A 19,249-nucleotide genomic window follows, 5' to 3' on the forward strand; every position below is an offset into this window, starting at 1 on the left:
TAAAGTGTGTGGTCATTAAAAGTTGCTACTACTTGCAGATAAGCCGTATGAATGATAGGCGTCCTGTCCAACGTACTGTAATTACCACATAGACCAGCTGTGAATGATCTGTCCGTCACAGACTGCGTGACTTTGCCACTTCCTGTGGATTTTTTTCCCCCTGCGACTAAAACTTTTTTTGGTCCTCTAACCCTTTTCTTGTTGACTATTACGGGGTAGCCCTAATAAAATGTAAATCCAATCGTACAAGCTCTCTAAGTTTTTTACGTTCAGTATTATTGTAATGTAAGTGCTTTGAGACATTAGGTAGTTTAAAGCCGTCTCTTGTGACGCTTTAATCATGGATTCACTGCTTTTACAGCCAGCAAAGGAATGTAGTAAAATTTGAAAAAGTGTTTTTATTTTTCAAATAATAATTACAGATCAAATAGACAAATATTCAACTATTCGTGCAGTCTGCACACCCCAAATTTTTTGCATGCTTATGTTCTATTTTGTCTTCAATTTTTTTTTTTTTTTTTTTGTATTTAGAAAAACTAGACGGTGTGCAATGAAATTGAAAAAGCAGTATTTTGAAACCATTTTTAATTTGACACTGTTCATCCTAAAGCTTTAAAGTGATTAATCATTAAAAGATTGCCATCTTGATTCAAACACCCACACAATCTCATTCCTAAATGACAGTGATTCCGTGTCCATTTCATCTCCAGACAAAATCACACCGGGACATTTACATCAGTGTTGGTGCTGCCTCTGACCCAAGAGAAAGCAGTTAGGCTATCTAGATATGAAACATCTTTACAAACAGTCTTTTCAACCACACAGTACTGTTACATATATTTAAATTATCACAGAAGAACTGGGATGAGTGTATAGTTCAAATATAAACACTGATTGTCATTAAAGGTGCAATATGTAAGAATTTTGCAGTAAAATATCCAAAAACCAGTAGGCCAGTATTTTATATTTTGTTCACTTGAATACTTACAATATCCCAAATGTTTGCAACTATTTGTAAATTGTGAGAAAATTGCATTTTTAACCAAGGCTCTGGGACGTGTGGAGTCGCCTATCAATTGTGTCATACCTGCGTTACCCTCGGTTTCTGGTTTTATTTTGTAGAAACCATGGAAATACCAAAGACGCTTTAATATTTACATGTTTTAATAGACAAGGGAACAACTGTTTTAATATATTTATAGACAGAAAACGAATTATTATTATATAGCTCAACAATTTTATTCTTATTGTTTATATCAATTTTCTTGTTTTTTTGCAAGTACCATGCTTTACCGTGCCTCAGAGAAGAATACTATTTTATGAAGTAGCTAACATAGCATAATCAGATGCAGCTTTATTTTTAGTAACAGTAATACAGCATTTTCTCCATCATACAATACGTTTTAAAATTAATTGCATGCTATTTATTGACACAAGCCATCCAGCATTTAATATGATATTCTAAAATCGATCTAGCTTACTGCAGTGTGCAACAAGTGTCTCTCAGCAGCCACCGAGCGAACACACAGAGTAATGTTATAACATTTTCAACACACGCAAATGTATCTAATAATAAACAGAGCTGCGTTACCTCATACTCATGACCGAAAATGCGGAAGCAGCGCCGGCAACTGTGGCATAATAAAAAAATCCGCTGCTCGTGGCGTGTTGCGAAATCGCTCCTTCAGCTCCCATAACACTCAGTCCTGCTCTGCTTCATACTACTGTAACATTAATAATCGCATCCATGAACATTTTTCCTGGGTCCTATCCCAATTCTTTTCCACCGGAAAATCATGATCTCTATTTAAAAAAAAAAAAAAAAAAAAGATTCTCAATTTATCCAGAATTGTGCAGCTGTAATTTATACCATTTCATTTTGATCATTACGTTGCCTCAAAAACTAAAACAAGATGGATGAGAAACTGTGAATATGATAGACATTGAGTTACATGAAAACTTTGAAGGCCTCAGGGGTGTGATTCTTCCGGAAAAATCCGGAAATCCGGCTTTTCCAACCTGAAAATTATGCTCTCGTAAATCAAGGAAAAAAAAAAAAAAATTGGGGGTGGGATGTCAGGGTTCCAATGGGTAGTGTATTGGTAAACATATTGACCGCTCACTGCTGTCAACGTTTTTTGTGCCTCTGATTCATGTCATGTCACTCCACAAGTAGTCCAATCATTTGTCACGATTGAAGTTCAAAGTGTACGCGCACCATTATGAATGCGCACACACCCAACCGCGCCCAATCATCTACTCACGTGAACAGCTTCAGTGAACACAGATGATTCAGATAAGCAAATCCAATATATTGTCTTTCATTTTTTGATTTGCAGGTCTAGTAAAATTTAACCAGTCTATTGATCATTTTTGTCATGATTCCATAACATTAATGTTAAACGATTCTGGGCTAATTTAGCAAAGTAACGGCAAGGCTGCCAACTCTCACGCATTCAGCGTGAGACACGCTCTCACGCCACACCCCCATATTCTCACGCAGACTCGTGCAGCAGTGAGGAAAAAAAATTGCGCCGCATCATCTTGCAAAGCAACGCGCAGAGAGACCAGACAGACAGTGTACAGACTAGTACATTTTTGTGACAATTGTGAGGGAAATAGACAATTTATTCCCATTAACTGTGTAGTCAGCCGTTCTCCCTCCCATCTGCACCGTGTGAATTGTGAACGCAGGCAGGTCAGTGAGTTACAGGGCGCTCCATGTCTCCGTCCAGTTTAGGCTAGTAACTAATAGGCCTATGCTGTTATATAGTTTATAGGGGTGTGACGAGCGAGGATAAATTGTGACGAGATTTCTCGTCGAGGCGAAAAGTAGTCTCATGATGTTACCATGACAGAGTGTTAGGATGATTAGGAAAGAATTTGCCACCGCTACGTTTACATTATGCCTCCACTGTCGTTTTGCTTTGTATTTAAATAAAAAAAACATTGAATTCAGTTGGATAACGGTCGCAGACACTCCACATTCACAGAGTACGCGCAATCCCGAAAGTGAAAGTAAACGCGAGCGCGCATTCAAACGCGATTTCAATATACCGCATTTGAAAGCGGCTCCCTGATGAATGCAGATATATCTCAATATAAAAGCTATTTTAGGCTGGGCAGTGTAGTTGTAACCATCTCTTAGCTCTGTATCAAAGAAAAATTTGGTCTTATTTGCAGTTTGAATATTGAGAGAGTGTGATTATGGTTGCATTTATTGTAAAGTGTTACCATAAAAATGAATAACCGTTTTCTCTTAATCTTATTAAGCACAAACAATAAGGTTTAATTTGTTAACATTAGTTAATGCACTGTGAACTATCATGAACTAACAATGAATTACTTTTATTAAGTAACATTAACATGTTAGATTAATAAATACTGTAGCAAATATATTGCTCATTGTTAGTTGATGTTGGTTAATACATTAATGTTAATAAATGAGACCTCATTGTAAAGTGTTACCATTTTTATTTATGTTTTTATTTCTATGATCAGTTTGTGAAAAGGTTCATTTAGGAGGTCTAAAGTTGTAGAAGCTCATAAATCATGTACAGTAAGAAGAGACTGAAGAGACTGAAATCATACAGAAGAGAAGTCAGTCAGTTGAGTTAGTGGCAAAACCTTTTACATTACTTGAGGATTGTTGTCTTTTACTGCATATGATAATTCATACTCAGAAAGTAGAACTGAAAAGACATTCATTACATTCATTACTCGTCTCGTGAGATACCCGTCTCGTCACACCCCTAATAGTTTAGAGTTGTCTGTTTTGCAGCACTGAGCAGTTATTTTACATAACTTTATCATAAAAAAAGTACAAAAGCAAGCCACGCACCTCCATAAGCCCCTCCCCATAACAAAGCCCCGCCCCCATGGTAAGTGCACCGTATAGTGTCCTGCTTTTTTGTCCTTTGCCAATCACACCTATGAGGCCTATCATATCATTTAGAGCAATAAATATACATTTTCAGTTCGGTGTCACATAATGTTGAGGCACTGAACTCATTACGTGAGTCATGCTAATGGAACTATATAGACTCTCTCTATATAAAGACTGTGATTTTTCTTCAGGAACCTAAATTGCTGTTGTCATTAATTTTTTTTTTTTTATTTGCTCCGAATCTAGAAGAGCACACATTTCCAGTTTATCTGTGTGGGAAGATCTACCAATCAGTGTGATAGGACTCATAATATACCTGAACAGGCAATGAGAATCAGCTCACAATTAACTTGTGTTCCTCATCCTCATTTTGCTTGTTGGTTAGCTGCAAATGAGACCTGCAGAAGTCCTCAGTGAAGTTTTTCAATTCCTTGTTTTGAGTTTTTGCAACATCAAGTGTATCCGCTCTGCTGTGTGCTGTATGTGGACAAACTTACTTCTCCATTGACCCAGTGGTACCACAGAGGGGTGAAACACCATCTGCTCTGATAGGATGTTGCTGAAAGAAAGAACAACCTCAGGAAGAGGATCAGTCCTTGAATGGAAATCACTAAAATTATGCAGAGCTGCAAGCTATTGATTGACATTTTTGCAGGTCAAGCTAGTTAGTGTTAGACTTAAATCAGAGATGCTATTAAAATGCCTTTGTTGTAATCTTTCTTGCTTTCTTTCTTTCTTTCTTTCTTTCTTTCTTTCTTTCTTTCTTTCTTTCTTTCGGTCTTTGCTGGCATTTAAGTGCTGCGTTGTGGTCCACCGTCTGGTCCATGGTAACTTTGGAAAGATATTTGTCCTCATGGGTATCAAATCAGCAGACGTCTTGTTGCAATCTGACAGAGTGGCCAATAGATATGCAGTTGAGTGGCCCTCAGGACATATTTCCATCAGATGCTTCATGTCAAGTCGAGTGAATATCGTGGGGACTGTATTAACAAAAGGTGTGCTTCAGATTCTACCCTGGCCATTGGGGACCCCCTTCCCCCAGCTACTGTGGAGTCTAGTCGGATGAGATTTTAGCCACTAAAGGCTATTGCACATACTGAAGTGCTCCTTGTTCAAACTGTTGGCATGTATACATGTTTTTAATGCTTGAGTAGTGTGTTTGCTAATGGCACCCTGCTGCTTGAGAGATTCCCAGTATGGTGCTTGAGGGAGGGAGAGGGAGCGCGACTGTGGTACTCCTGTAGTCAGTGGGGCGTATTCTGTGACTACGCTGAGCTCTGTTCACATTTACACTTCACTTGTGTTCTGGATTTCCCATTCCTGGCACAGCCAATTCTCGAACATTACGATAAGGTAGAGTAACTCCAAGCAGTCCCACTAAACAAATATGAGTGAAACTCCTCAGTAACATTTAATTAAAACTACTTTCGCCTTAAGTAATGAAGCTACTCGACAACGTGCTGTGCTTATTTCACTTTGTGCCAGTGCTTGCGCAGCCAGAGCTAGGCAGCAGGACCCTAAAATTCTAATTTCTTGCTTCAAAAAATTGGCCGCAAATAACATCTGTTTGCAAAGAATGTTGGTAAGGAGAGAGATTTGTGGGTCAAAATGACAATTTACTCTATAACACTATGAACATTGGCAACAGGCAGTGGGTTTGCTTACCTCAGCACTCTGGATTTCAGCAGCTTGTGGAGTTTCTGAAAGTGTCAGGAATATTTGCCTCTCTCACTTTCCTGAGGTAACAGCAGCCTGGCAGACTGGTGATTTAATCATCTCCAGGAACCACTCCCTGATGCTGTCAGCCATCATCTTGTGAATTATATGAAATATATTCCCCATGTGGGGAGACGACCAGACCTCAATTTCAGACTTTGCTTTTGTTTTGCCTTAATCCTCTGTGGCGCTTTTTTCTTGTGGTATTATTTTACCATTTTATCAAATAATCAGATCAACAGCTGACAGCATGTGTGTGTTAAATTAAAACTGTTTGTATGAGGGAGGGAAAACTTTTCTTTTTTTTTTTCATTTGCTGTTCATTTATCATGTCATAAAAAGCTGCTTGATTTTTCTTTTGTAGGTAGCTAACCTTGCATGCTCCATCTCCAACAATGAGGAGGGAGTGAAGTTGGTGCGGATGGCAGCTTCCCAGCTGGAAACACTGTGCCCTCAGGTACGCAGCATTTCACCGATGCCCCTGTGGCACGTCCAGTCTGCCCTCACTCAACTGCTCAACTGCTTTGACATCTTTTTAATCCGAGCTCCAATTATTCTTCCTTCATCCTGAGGCTTTGACCTGTCTTTCTATCAAAATAAACATGGCTTAATCTCGATCTTAATCTTAAACAATTGTACTGTGTTTTGGATGGTGGAGGAGGGGGAGGATGGGCTCAGATAATTAATCTGCATATGTGCAGTCGTGTTTTTGGTTCTCTTACGTCTTAGAAGCAGATTAATGGGTTGTTTGTGGTAATTGCAGGTGATTAATGCAGCCTTGGCCCTGGCTGCCAAGCCTAACAGCAAGGTGGCCCAGGATAACATGGATTTGTTTAAGGACCAGTGGGAGAAACAGGTGCGAGTGCTTACTGACGCAGTGGATGACATCACTTCCATTGACGACTTCCTCTGCGTGTCTGGTAAGCCAGTGTTACAAAGTGTACTGCTAAATCTTGGCTCTTACACAATGATTTGTTCACCCAAAAAAATTAAAATTCTGTTATTTACTCACCCTCGTGTCGTTCCAAACCCGTAAGACTTCCGTTCCTCTATTCCATTCCATTGATCAGGAAACAAAGATAATGTAATCTGATTTCTGTCCACTCATTGACAATCCATTGTCAGTCCATGCAACTACAAATTTGATGCTTTAAAAAGTTCATGAAGAGATTGTAAAACTAATCCATATGAACTGAGCAGTTTAGTACAAATTTTCTGAAAGATACAATCGCTTTATATGCTGAACAGATTTAATTTAGGCTTTTATTCACATATAAACATTCATCAACGCACACATTAAAAAAATGGTAAACAGAAGCTCAAGTATGAGGTTCAACCAATGAGTTTCATTCTTGTTACGCTGCATGTTCTCATGCATCAAGCAAGTATGGTTGAGCTTCTTTTTGTTCACTGATCAATGTTTATGTGTGAATAAAAGCCATATAAAGCAATCCAGTTTCTTCAGAAAATTTGGACTAAATGACTCGATTCACATGGATTAGTTTTATGATCTCTTTATCAACTTTTTGAAATGTCAAAGTGGTAGTTGCATGGACTGTCAATGGAGGAACAGAAAACATTACATTTAAAATATCTTCATTTGTGTTTTGAAAATGAACAACTGTTTTATGTGTTTGAAATGGCATGAAGTGATGGTTTACCTACAAATGAAAACTATACTCATCTGCTCTACCCTTGTGACTTTATAAGCAGAATGTTCATGCTGCTGTTTACTTACAATAAAAGCATAAAGTGAATATTTGCTTTCACACTCCCCAGTAACAGAAGTACCAATGCATTCAAATAAATTGAAATAATCTTATTATCTGGCATAGCTCTCGTATCTATTTTGCACTTCCAAATTCACTACTGTTCAAAAGTGACACTTGCCAAATCTTCCATTATAATCAGTGGCACTCTTACACTACATAATGAATCTCTTACTGTTTTTACATCATGTTTGCATTGTTAGTTATGGTGAAAGCATTTCGTGAGATTGCAGAAATTGCGTTGCAATGACGAGATCACTACATTCATGTGATTAACAGACTGACTATCATTTTGTCAATGCTCATCACTGCAACCTTCCATGTGATGGGAATGGATCTAAATATAATGCAATAATCAACACTTTTTCACAATTTGTTAATTTTGACAGCTGTAATAGGAAAAATGTAGTAAAAGTATTCGAGAGGATTCCACATGTGATACTTATTTTCATGTGCAATAATGTCAGCCAATCACAGCAGTGGGTATTAACACTGAACTCTCACAGCAGACACACCCCTTCAAACAGAGCACTCAAATCAGAGGGCTAAAATCAGGGTAGAAAATAGCCATTTATTTCTAAATTGACAATTTTTTGATGTAAAAATCATTATAAGTGCACCTCAGGAAGCATAAAATATAGTTTGTGACCCGTTTAAAATGCCTCTTTTCTATATATTTTGGAATATATAGAATAAATGGAATTTGTGGCAAATCTGAATTTGCAGTAGCCATTGATATGCCATTATATGCTCTTTCAGTCTCAAGTGTCACGTGATCCTTTAGAAATCATTATAATATGATGATCAATGTTGAAAACAGTTGTGCTGCTTAATTCTTTTGTGGAAACTATTATTATTTTTAATGGTTCTTTGAATGGAAAGTTCAAGTAACAGCATTTATTTGAAATGGAAATCTTTTGTTACAGTGTGCATGTCTCTTACTGTCACTTTTGATTTATTTAATGCATCTTCACTGAATAGTATTAATTCCTTTCACTTCATACATTTCATTTGTAAAAGTGTTTTAAACCCTTTCTGACAAAGTAGCTAGACTGTTTTCAACCTGCTCTGAATGATAGACGGATTGACTCCTGTCTGTTTGTACCAGACCCATAATAGCCTCATGCAGAAGAGATGAAAAGCCTTTACACCTACATGTCTTATCAGGAAATTATGACACAGGCCAATCATGGACTGTTAAGTGACCATGTTTAAAGAAGTTTGTTACATTTTCGGGAGTAGGCATAAGCACTTGTCATCTCTCTCTGTGGAATTGTCATTCTTTTGTGTATGTTAAAGACTCACTAGCCAGCTATCAGACTTGGCCTTTAAGAGTTATTGTTGAGATGTAGGCTGACTGACTGCCTTCACCTCCACTCAAGGACGGATTACAGTTTACCATGTTGATTTGCAGTTCCCAGATACCCATTACTAAACTGTCTGAGTGTGTGTTTAATCTTTTTTCATCCGCCCTTGTGGTTCCTGCTAATGTTCTTAAGTCAGGGACAATGTAAATACAGCATGAAGGATGAGGATTTCCTGTCTTCATGCTTTGCATTGTGGTTAGCACTCTATAGATTCTCCAGTGCTGTATCCTTATTTATTTTAAACATGGTCTTCTCTCTGAATTTTTTTTCTTTTTGCTTTAGAAAATCACATTCTGGAGGATGTTAACAAGTGTGTCATCGCCCTGCAAGAGAAGGATGTTGACGGGCTTGATCGCACTGCTGGAGCCATTCGAGGTAGAGCTGCCCGTGTGGTCCATGTGGTCACATCTGAGATGGACAACTATGAACCTGGGGTCTACACTGAGAAGGTTCTGGAAGCTACCAAGCTTCTCACTGATACAGGTATAAACTAGAATATTATATATCTGAAATAATTTGTGTTTTGCAGTAAATGTCTGTAGCTACAACAAATGTTTATATAAAAATAGAAAAATAAACTGTAATCTGTTTTGAATTATTGGATTTAGTTTAGCCTTAGTGTTTTACAGTTTATAACGTGTTATTGGGCACAAGTGATTTTTTTCTCCTTTTATAAAATGATGGAAAAGGCAATATGCATTAATATTTAATTCAACTAAATTAGTACAACTAAAATATCCCTAATTTTAGGTTGTTTACGATTGCTGTATTTGTTGCAATAATATAAATGTTATTTTATCAGCATCTAGCAGCTGCTTCAAACATGCTTCATCCAATCGGAACTTGGTCAGAACTATCAATTTTATATTATTTTTTGGTGATGGCGCTTGTCTACATGTGATTAATTTCTATTTAAAATCCATTGTTCTTGTTTAATATCTGAAAATGCTGCACAGGCATCCAAAAATAGCGCTGCTGCCATCTGGGCAAGAATTTCCTTGAGTAGGTTTGTAGGGTGTTTGTACAAGAGTGCTGATTTTAAAATAAAAGTAACTTTGTCTACCTTTCTCACAAGGTAGTATAACATGGCCATGCCTCTGGTGGCCAAAAAATGCTGTCTAGATAGGCAGTTCACTAGCTTTTGAGACAATGCCTGTGACCTGTATCTAAGCTTTATTGGGAAGATGAAATAAACTTTTTTTTTTCTGGTAGTTAAACATAAAATTGCTTTCATGTGCAGTTACATAATAGCATTCAGGTGTCTTCAGGAACCTTTTTAAGACTGAAATCACAGAGATGGTTCATTCCTCTGGGACACAGCATGAGATTTTCCCGTTGGTTTGAGGACTTTCTCTTGGGAAATGCTATGTCACATTTTGTGTACTTTGTTCAGCTTTGCACTAAAACAAATAGCTGGGACATACAGGCAAAGAGGAGGATGTTAGATCACTAAAGATTGCTTTAATTACTGTAAAGCCAGGAACACACCAAGTCTACATTTGGCTATCGGGCAACATCAGGCCATTTTTCAGCGACACCGTCGGGTCTTTTTTGACCGATTCAACACGTAAAATTGGCATTGGGTCATCGGTGTGAGAGAACTTTTAGCGAAAAGTTATGAAAACGAGCAAAAGTCATGACGGCACAGACATAAGGCTGTTCTAATTTTACATCTTAACTGAGCATTCCAAGGCGTGAATATTTTCATAATAACATGAGCGTAGTGGAATAAAGAACGTCATCAGCATGATTGATATTCAAAACTGTACTCAAGCGCTGCTTTATGGTTTGTATACCTGCAGTCTTAGTTTTACTTTCCCTTTTGAATGAAGAATATATCTGCTTAAAAAGAGTTATCTCATTTACACAAGTATGAGAATGTGCGTGCTAGTTGACACTCACCTGTAGTCCTTTTGGTGTGTTCAAGCACAGATTTGTTTTTCCCCTGATGTAGACGACGCAAAGAACGGCGTTTCAACGGCGCTAGTTCTTTGGCGTCAATTTGATGTGTCCCTACCCTTAAGGCTGATTTATACTTCAGCGTCGGACCTACGCCGGAGCCTCTGCGCCATAGGCTATGCGTCTGTTTTCATTTATACTTCTGCGTCGTTGTCCGCGTCGACGTGCATGCAGACCACTAGGAGGAAGTGTCCGCGGTCATGTTGAGTATCAAAACAAAAGCCGAAGAAGCAGCAGCTCATCATGTACGTTGTCAGAGAAGCTTACAAATAGAAACGGCAGAGAAGTGGCAAATAGGTAATGACTTTTGTTGCAATTTGACTGTATGTGTCCTCTGAAACAGAGTGTTTTTCATTCATAGTGAAGTTGAAAGTGCTCGCTCTTCTCCGAATGCTCCGCGCCAGTTTTTTGACCCGAGGGAGGGGTTCTAGCAGACCAATCAGAGCGCTTGCGGTCCGCGTAGAATTGATGCGTTGTTACATTTTTGAAGAAGTGCACGTTAGGCTTTGTTGTATGCTACGCACAGACTACGACGTAGCTACGGCATACACTCGACGCAGAAGTTTAAATCAGCCCTTAGGCCTTAGGCCTCATACCCATAAGCCTAGAGGCTTACCGAAAACTTTTTGCTAATGCAATTTTCCAAATCCAAATATTAATTTTTTCCTAACATCTTTCCATTCAATCTCTTCCTCACGGTCCTGTAACTGTACTCCCTGGTGCAGTCTTAAATTGTGAATGAGAATGAGTATTAATGTAGATGTGTTCAGCACCTATGGGGGGAGGTATCATTACTTTATGGCTGAGAGGTGGTGTGTAGCTGGTAGGCCGGCTTCACGAAGTGGTTGAGCAAACCGCTATAGATCATGCTGAATCAGGTGGATCGCTCAATCAAATTTTATGAGGCTTTGGTCTCAGATGGTCTAGTATGACTGTATCCCCATCTTACGTTCAGCCCAAAATTTAGCAGTAAATGCCATAGAGGAAGGAACCATATTCTAGCCATGAAAGCTTTTTGCAATCTCCACCCGAATCCAGTTAAATTTTTAAACTGCCTGTCTGTTTGTTTGTTTAAAAAAAAAAAAAAAAAAAAATCATTTGGTTCCTTAAGCTATAACTCTCACTATAAAGCTCTGAGTGTGCGCAACACAAACTAACACCACAGTTAATGTTATTAAATATCCTCTGCAAGTAAATGGGTAAATTTCATCCACAAAACCAGGGAAGCACCCCTCAAAGGGTTTCTGGTTCTATGGTTCCCATAGCCTTTGAATGCAGAGAGCATTTGTGTGGCTTTAAGGTCTTGCTGCCACCTGTCTTGTGATTGATTCATATAAGGGTGCCTCTGGATCAAGTGTACTCATCTGCCGTTCTTGCAGTCAAGTAAAGCCTGATTAAAAGTTGCCCTGAGCAGTCATTAAAATCCAGCAACACAGCCACCATGAATTTCTGCGTCTGCTCAGCTCTGTTTCAGGCGTTCCAAGTTAGATTAAGGGGAAAGTGTCGATTCAATTCAAATCTAATTTGAATTATATATTTCTACAGGCACAATGTCTTGATTGAATTGTACTTCAGCTCACCCATATTTGCTAAGTTGAAACAGAATTGTTTCCAGCAAGATTAATCAGTTTTTTTTTTCCTTTTAGTATGCTGCTAAGTGTTTTTGACCTTGCTGTTTGTCCTTTCTCCGTGTGTGTGTGTGTGTGTGTGTACGTTTACAGTGATGCCACGTTTCACTGAGCAGGTAGAGGCAGCCGTGGAGGCTCTCAGTGCCAACCCAGGCCAGCCAGTGGATGAGAACGAGTTCATTGATGCTTCACGTCTGGTATATGATGGCGTGAGGGACATCAGGAAGGCGGTGCTTATGATCAGGGTGAGCAGAAGCCTTTAAATAAAAAAGGAAAGATTCTTTTTCAATGATTAAAAGTTTTATCCAGAAAAATTCTCATCCTCCTATTGTTGTGAACTTACTGTTTTCTTTCTCATGTCAAACACTAAAGTAGAAAGTAGGTAGAAAATCTAAGCTGTTCTTTTCTGTATCATAAAGGGCAGATTATCACAAAAATTTCACCAAAACACACAATAATGGTCAACATGACTGAATTTAATGTTTGTTATTTTTGTGCTTTTGAAGCTTGACAGTATGTTCACCATTCATTTTTTTTTACTAAATGGAAAAGATCAGCTTGGGCATTCTGCCCAACCTCTGATATTTAATTGAAGGAGTAAAATGTTGGAATGATATGGTTGTTAGTAACTGAACATTTTGGGATGAATTTTTACACTTGTTCTTTTAGGAGAGCAGTTAGTTTTTTTTATTACCTTATTTAGCTATGTTAACCACACATGTTGCCAGTACACTCTGAAGTTTGGCTTTCCATGTGCTTTTCAGCACTCTTCGTGAGAGCTTGTAATATTGAGGTAAACTCCAATTAGGTATTTTGTTCTGTGAGGATATAACTAAGAATAATACTGCACTTAGACCCTAGTGTTTGTGTGAGAGAAAAACTGGAAAGCCAAGCCTAGTGCGCAGATATGTGCCGCCTTATTAGAAACTAATGGTGAATTTGTTTTGGGCAAGTGGTAACCTAATTGAACAGATTTCCCTCTCCATGTGCACTATTACCAGAGCTGTAGTTGTCTGAGGGTTAATGGTCTTTCCCTGAGCTAAACTGTAACATTGGACAGATGGTTGCTAGCTTGCAGTGAAGCGTTAGCTAACGGTCTGACAATGAGCAGACAACAGTCCGCTCCCGCCGTGCAGGGAAACACACATAGCCTCAACTCCACTTCACCGAAGCGCGGAGCAACTAAGTTAAAGGCATTAATTAAGGCAAATTTCGTCTTTCCTAGTTTCAGACTAACGAGTTTTCAATTAATTGCGAAGATAATGTACACTGAATTTGATTAATTGGCTCATGAGGATGTGTTAGAATGTATTAGCGCCTTTAGTTAAAGAGTGAAGAGAGCGGTCACGACCTGGATAATAAAGCCAGAGTAGCATACGATTAAAAAGCCTCTAGAAATTGGACATAGACGCACTTGAATATTTGCTATTGATGATTGTGATCGCATCGTATTTCTTTGTAGCCATTGTACGTGCGCACTTTGATTGAATACATCAACCAACCCTCTTTTTTCAAATGTCAGGTAGCAAGACAATTCGCATTGACTCACTAGTTTGATGCAGATGAAACTATCTGACTTGCACTGAAATTTTCATTAATAACAGAGGGTTTGAATTAGAATACACATAAAATTAGATGGGGGATCCATTATGCTGTATTTGCATTATAATATGTAATTGATTTTTTTTTAGAAAAGGGATTTAATTAGCATTTTCCCTTTTATTTTCAAATCCTAGGAGAGCTGTAGTGCCTAATTCATTTTCCACTCCAGACATCGTCCTCTAGTTATCTAGATTGATTCGATGGTTAAAACAAAAGACGCTCTGGCAGACAGGATCTACTGGTTGTTGGTTTAACATGAGAGCTGAACATGCCCCCAATGCTGAAACGCTTCGTCGAAAGGAGAGGTGTGGTCTTTGCTATCTTGTTTTGTTCCTTTCTGTCTGTATAGTTTTTTTATTTAAACGCTTCAGGGACCTTGTTCTAAGACGAGTCGTCCGAACCGATAAGAAAACCACCCAAAGGTCTGGCGATCACAGAGGTTTGTTAGAGAGCACTGTTTTAATACACCCTGCAGACATTGAGATAGCATGGAAGAAAAAATTGTACTTTAATGTTTGACTTAAAGTTGCTTCCCTCTACACGCACGCCATGTCAAGCTTACATGTTTAGACAGAACTTGAGCGCTAGCCAATCAGCCAACACTAGTGCCCAGTGGGCATCAACCTCTCTGCCGCACGAGAACTCTTCGATCTGAAGAGACAAGTGTGCAACTTGGGCTACTTAAGATGGACAGAGTCTTTAACCTCGATAAGTACTGCACTCGCAGTCCTTGCCGGCCGGCCGTCACCTAATATTTGACAGGCAGGCAGCCCTCGACTCCTCTGTTGAGGGGATGTCACTGGTACTAATGGCCCTTCCATAGCACAGATCCTCATATCTGCTGAGCGGTTACTGTAGCCTGCGAAGGCACCTCAACTTACCTACACTGCTTCAGGCGTCTCAGGCTGTTTATTCAAATGCCTGCTCACTATTGCCCTAGTTTATAGATGTGATGCATTCTCTTGGATTGCAAGGTAGATATTTTTGAGCTGTTTGCAGTTCCTATTGCTCGGTACCTGGTAAATCTACACTAGCAACCGGGGTTGTGCCAAATTCAGAATTCCCAGAATTGGCTTCCTTTCAGTTCATGTTGGGATTTGATTTTAATTGGCGGCAACATGCATGAAGTTGAATTGGATTTGACAGAGGAATTTACTGAATTGAAATTCAACACGTACTGCATTCTTGGAAATGAAGTGTTGTTCTACCCTGGTCAACAAAGTTAATTTATTAAATATCATAAAATATATAAACTAAAAACAAATTTCAATAGAAGCTTTTACACTAAAATTTAGGGAACAAAAGTTAGGGATCAGCAAGATTTTATAATATCTTTGAATAGTCTCTTTTATTTACACAGGCTGCATTTATTTGATCAAAATACACTAAAATAATAATGTGAAATATTATTACAAATCAAAACCTTTACCATAGCTTTTAAATAAAATTCAATGCATCCTTGCTGTATTAATTTTTTTTTAAAAGTTTTGAACTCTACCTATTTTTGTTCTCTCTTTCGCTGTATGTGTCGTTTTATCGTTCTCTGTCCTAAAGACCTACAACCCTTTTTAACAAACATAAAAAATATTAAAATCAAGGATTTCTCAAAACCGGCATTCAAGTTTGTCATGCTTTTCTAGTTTAATCAAATTGAATAAATTTTCATTCAACTTCCTTGCATTTAATTTCAAGAATTGAATAAATTTAAAAGGCATTTTCAATTACATTTTGAATGGTGCACAACCCTGCTAGTGACAAGAAGTAGTTTAAAATTTTAGCATTGTTACCCTAAAATCTGTTTTATGCTTCAGTGTGATTCTCCAGGTACAGTGCATTTATGGAATAAGCCTGGGCACTAGCAAACTGTCGTTGACACCTGGACTGACTTTGTTTGGCCTGTGTGGTGTTTTGATGTCATCTTCAGCAGTCAGTGTTTTGGGATGCTTGAGGTGTCTATTATTGGAGAAGCTGCATCGTGAGCCAGTCAGAATCTCCTCATAAATGGATTGTACAGACAGTTGGATAAGCACGGCTTGCAGTACTGGCGAAATAATACATCCGTATCTTCTCAAATCTCGTCCTTTCTCCCATCAAGCTGAAATGCGTTTTCTTGTCAGTGAGGGTTCTTTCCCCCCCCCCCCCATTCTCCACCATTTCCCTCTGCAAACAGGTCCCTCTGCTCGCAAGTGCATACTAATAGAGCAGTAGAGTTATAAGAGGCATGTTTGGCATTCAGTGCAGGGATTAGAGAGAAAGAGAGTTAGTTTAGTTCAGTACAGAGAAAATGTGGCATACCTGCTGCAATGGTGCACCAGATCATTCCGTTTCTCTTTACAGCAGACTAGTAGAGACGTGTTACTGTTAAAACTTCCAGCATTACAGTTTACTCTTACAGCATTACTCTAAAATTGCATAGGCAGATATATATATATATATAAATTTATAACCACTGCACTAAAGCAACCTCTTAGCAAAGGCAATCATCCACATCTTGCTAGTACTAACATTTTATTTGTCTTTGTGTATTTGACTATTTTATTGACATTGTAAGAGACGTATTAGAGAGGACAGGAAATAATGTGGAGCACATGGCTAAACGTATCGGAGCCTATGCGTTAACCATTAGACCATAGCCCTGATGGGCAGCAATTATTACTTATTTACAAATGCATTTAGGGTTTCTACTTTCCCATGGAAGACTACTACTAATAAGCATTTGCCATAGATCATAAATGATTTGAGTTGTCGAAAGATCTTGCTAACTCTCCATCTCTCTCTCCCCATCCCTACACTTTTCTTCTCCCCTGGCAGACCCCAGAAGAACTGGACGACTCAGACTTTGAGACAGAAGACTTTGATTCTCGCAGCAGGACCAGCGTGCAGACAGAAGACGATCAGCTCATCGCTGGACAGAGCGCTCGGGTGAGAGATTGTGCTTTTGTAGTTTACATCAGAGCTTTGGTTTCATGGCTTGCCAGTTTATGGAGCCACTTAGGGATGTCAGAAGGTGTCAAACTTGATCCTAAAATTACAAGAGGATTAGATCGCTTTGTAGATACTTGGATGGAATCTGTCCAGGGGCATGCTAATTTTCATTTTTTTCAGTGTTTCTGTAATAAAACTTTATCACAGTCCATTTACAGAGTTGTAGACAGCATTGCGAGGTGCTAAATGTTCTACTCACAGGTCAGATTTGCAGCATCATGGCCAAATCCACCTTTGCTTCACTGTTTAACTCTAACAGCACAAGAACTCTGAATCAGTGTTTTTAAGATTCTGTACTGATTTCGTGTCAACAGCACTCCTGATGTTGCCACCAGCGAAACAGACATCAAACCTCGCCCCCTCTCTACCTCCATTCCTCCTCTCTCTCTCTCACCCCCTCCCTTCACATCCTCCTCTGTTGCCTTGGTAATGCTTATGAAAATCCATCCTGACATAGCTGGAAGGAACAGTGAAAAAAAAAAAAAAAAAAAAAAAAAAAAATATATATATATATATATATATATATATATATATATATATATATATATATATATATATATATATATATATATATATATATATATATATATATATATATATATATATATATATATATATATATATATATATATATATATATATATATATATATATATATATATATATATATATATATATATATATATAATATGTACTATTATTTTGTTATTAGTTTGAATATATTCTGTAGTCCACAGCTGTGGTGATGGTAGACACTGCAGATGATTGGCATCCTGTTTTCTTTTTTAAATTCAGCGTTGTGAGAAAAATAACGGGAACGAAGTTGTGTTTGGGGATCTTGTTAGTGAGAGTGCCAGCTTTTCCTGTGAGCACTTCTTTTGAGTTCCTGATAACAATTTGTGTGACAGCACAAATGGAAGAGAAATATGTGGCCCAAAAATGTTTAAAATAATTTTTTACAAATTTTGCATTTCCTTTTGTCAGTTACAATTGTTCCTGGTATTGTAAGGCTGTCATCTATTCATATTTACATCTGTTGTGCAGGTCGCATATTCTTTGTTCCCCAAGCTCGAGCGAATATAATTACAGACCTCTCACACTCCTTTTCCTTACAGTGATGTAAGCATGTTGATGAAAACTAAAAAATAACAGAAAAATATTCAGCCCTTATTGTCTAGGGGATGGCAGGAGACTTAAAGAGCTCAAAACTTGAACATAAAGCTCTTGTTAAAGATAAAAGCGTTGCAGAAGACTTACAATTTCCATTGAATCTTGTTGCTGGGGAAGCGAGTTGTATTTTTGTTTAGAGAGTTGTAGAAAACAGGGCAATGGAGGTTGTGCTTGAGTGAGAATGTGATTATATAAGTCTGTAATCACTGTCCAGCCTCCTGTTCCACCCCCAAGAGGCTTTTGATTTAGTCCCCAGCTCCAGTGGGAATCCCAGTCAGTCAGCTAATGCACCAATGTGTGCCACGAGTGTGCCGGTGCTCCAAATTTAAAGAGAAAATTAAGTTCACGAGGCCGAAAAATAAAATTCTTATTGAGAACTTGCAAGAAAGGTTTATCTCAATTAATGTGGTCTGAATTTTTCATAATCATTTTTCAGCCTGTCCTAACCAGGTGTAATGCAGCATGTGAAATATTACTATAAGTTTAAGCTACAGTTTTCTTTTTATTTTCAGTAGTCTTCAGTCACATGATCCTTCAGAAATCATTCTAATATGCTGATTTGGTATCAAGAAACATTTCTTATTATAATCAATGTTGAAAAAATGTTGCAACAATATTTTTGTGGAAACTTTTATTTTTTTTATTTTTTTTTTAATAACATTTTAAATGCTTTTACTGTCACTTTTTATCAATAATGTGGCTTATGGAAACATTTCAGAGTTACATGAACAAAAAAGCTTGTTGCTATATCATCGCACCTGGTTAGCACACTGTTATTTAATTAAAAATATGTTTTTACAGGTTGTCATGCTCTTTTTCAGTTGATCCTTGTGTTGTATGCAGTGGCACATATTCAATAGAAAGCATTGCTCAGCATAGTTCCAAAAGGTTGTGAACCTTTTACAGAATTAGAGGAATGTTTCATAGCCCATACGCCACCAGCCAAAGCTATAAAACCTCTCCTGCTCGCCCAGGCCGGGCCGGTCATGCAAGAAATGAGAGAGAGAGCAAGAGAGGAGGGAAGGACAAAGGAAGGTGTAAGAGAGAGGCAAAGAAAGGAGCAGGAAGGGGGATTGAAGATCAATTTTCGTTTTTAATTGCATATCCTTTGTCATCTCTTTTCCTCATTAACAGTTGTAGATCAGCATATTGTGAGCAAATTTATGC

The 19,249-nt window shown here is 38.1% G+C and overlaps 1 protein-coding gene across 1 annotated transcript in view; it reads left to right on the forward strand.

Annotated features, from left to right (window-relative positions):
* Window positions 1-19,249, forward strand: part of ctnna1 (catenin (cadherin-associated protein), alpha 1) — a 117,293-nt gene that overhangs the window by 75,942 nt on the left and 22,102 nt on the right. The window contains exons 10-14 of the mRNA XM_067389269.1: window positions 5,967-6,059; window positions 6,366-6,522; window positions 9,021-9,221; window positions 12,419-12,570; window positions 16,739-16,849. Coding sequence (XP_067245370.1) covers window positions 5,967-6,059; window positions 6,366-6,522; window positions 9,021-9,221; window positions 12,419-12,570; window positions 16,739-16,849 — 714 coding nt within the window. The remainder of the gene's footprint in view (window positions 1-5,966; window positions 6,060-6,365; window positions 6,523-9,020; window positions 9,222-12,418; window positions 12,571-16,738; window positions 16,850-19,249) is intronic.

The sequence above is a fragment of the Chanodichthys erythropterus genome, chromosome 1, assembly GCF_024489055.1.
Source record: "Chanodichthys erythropterus isolate Z2021 chromosome 1, ASM2448905v1, whole genome shotgun sequence".
NCBI classification, from domain to species: Eukaryota; Metazoa; Chordata; class Actinopteri; order Cypriniformes; family Xenocyprididae; genus Chanodichthys; species Chanodichthys erythropterus.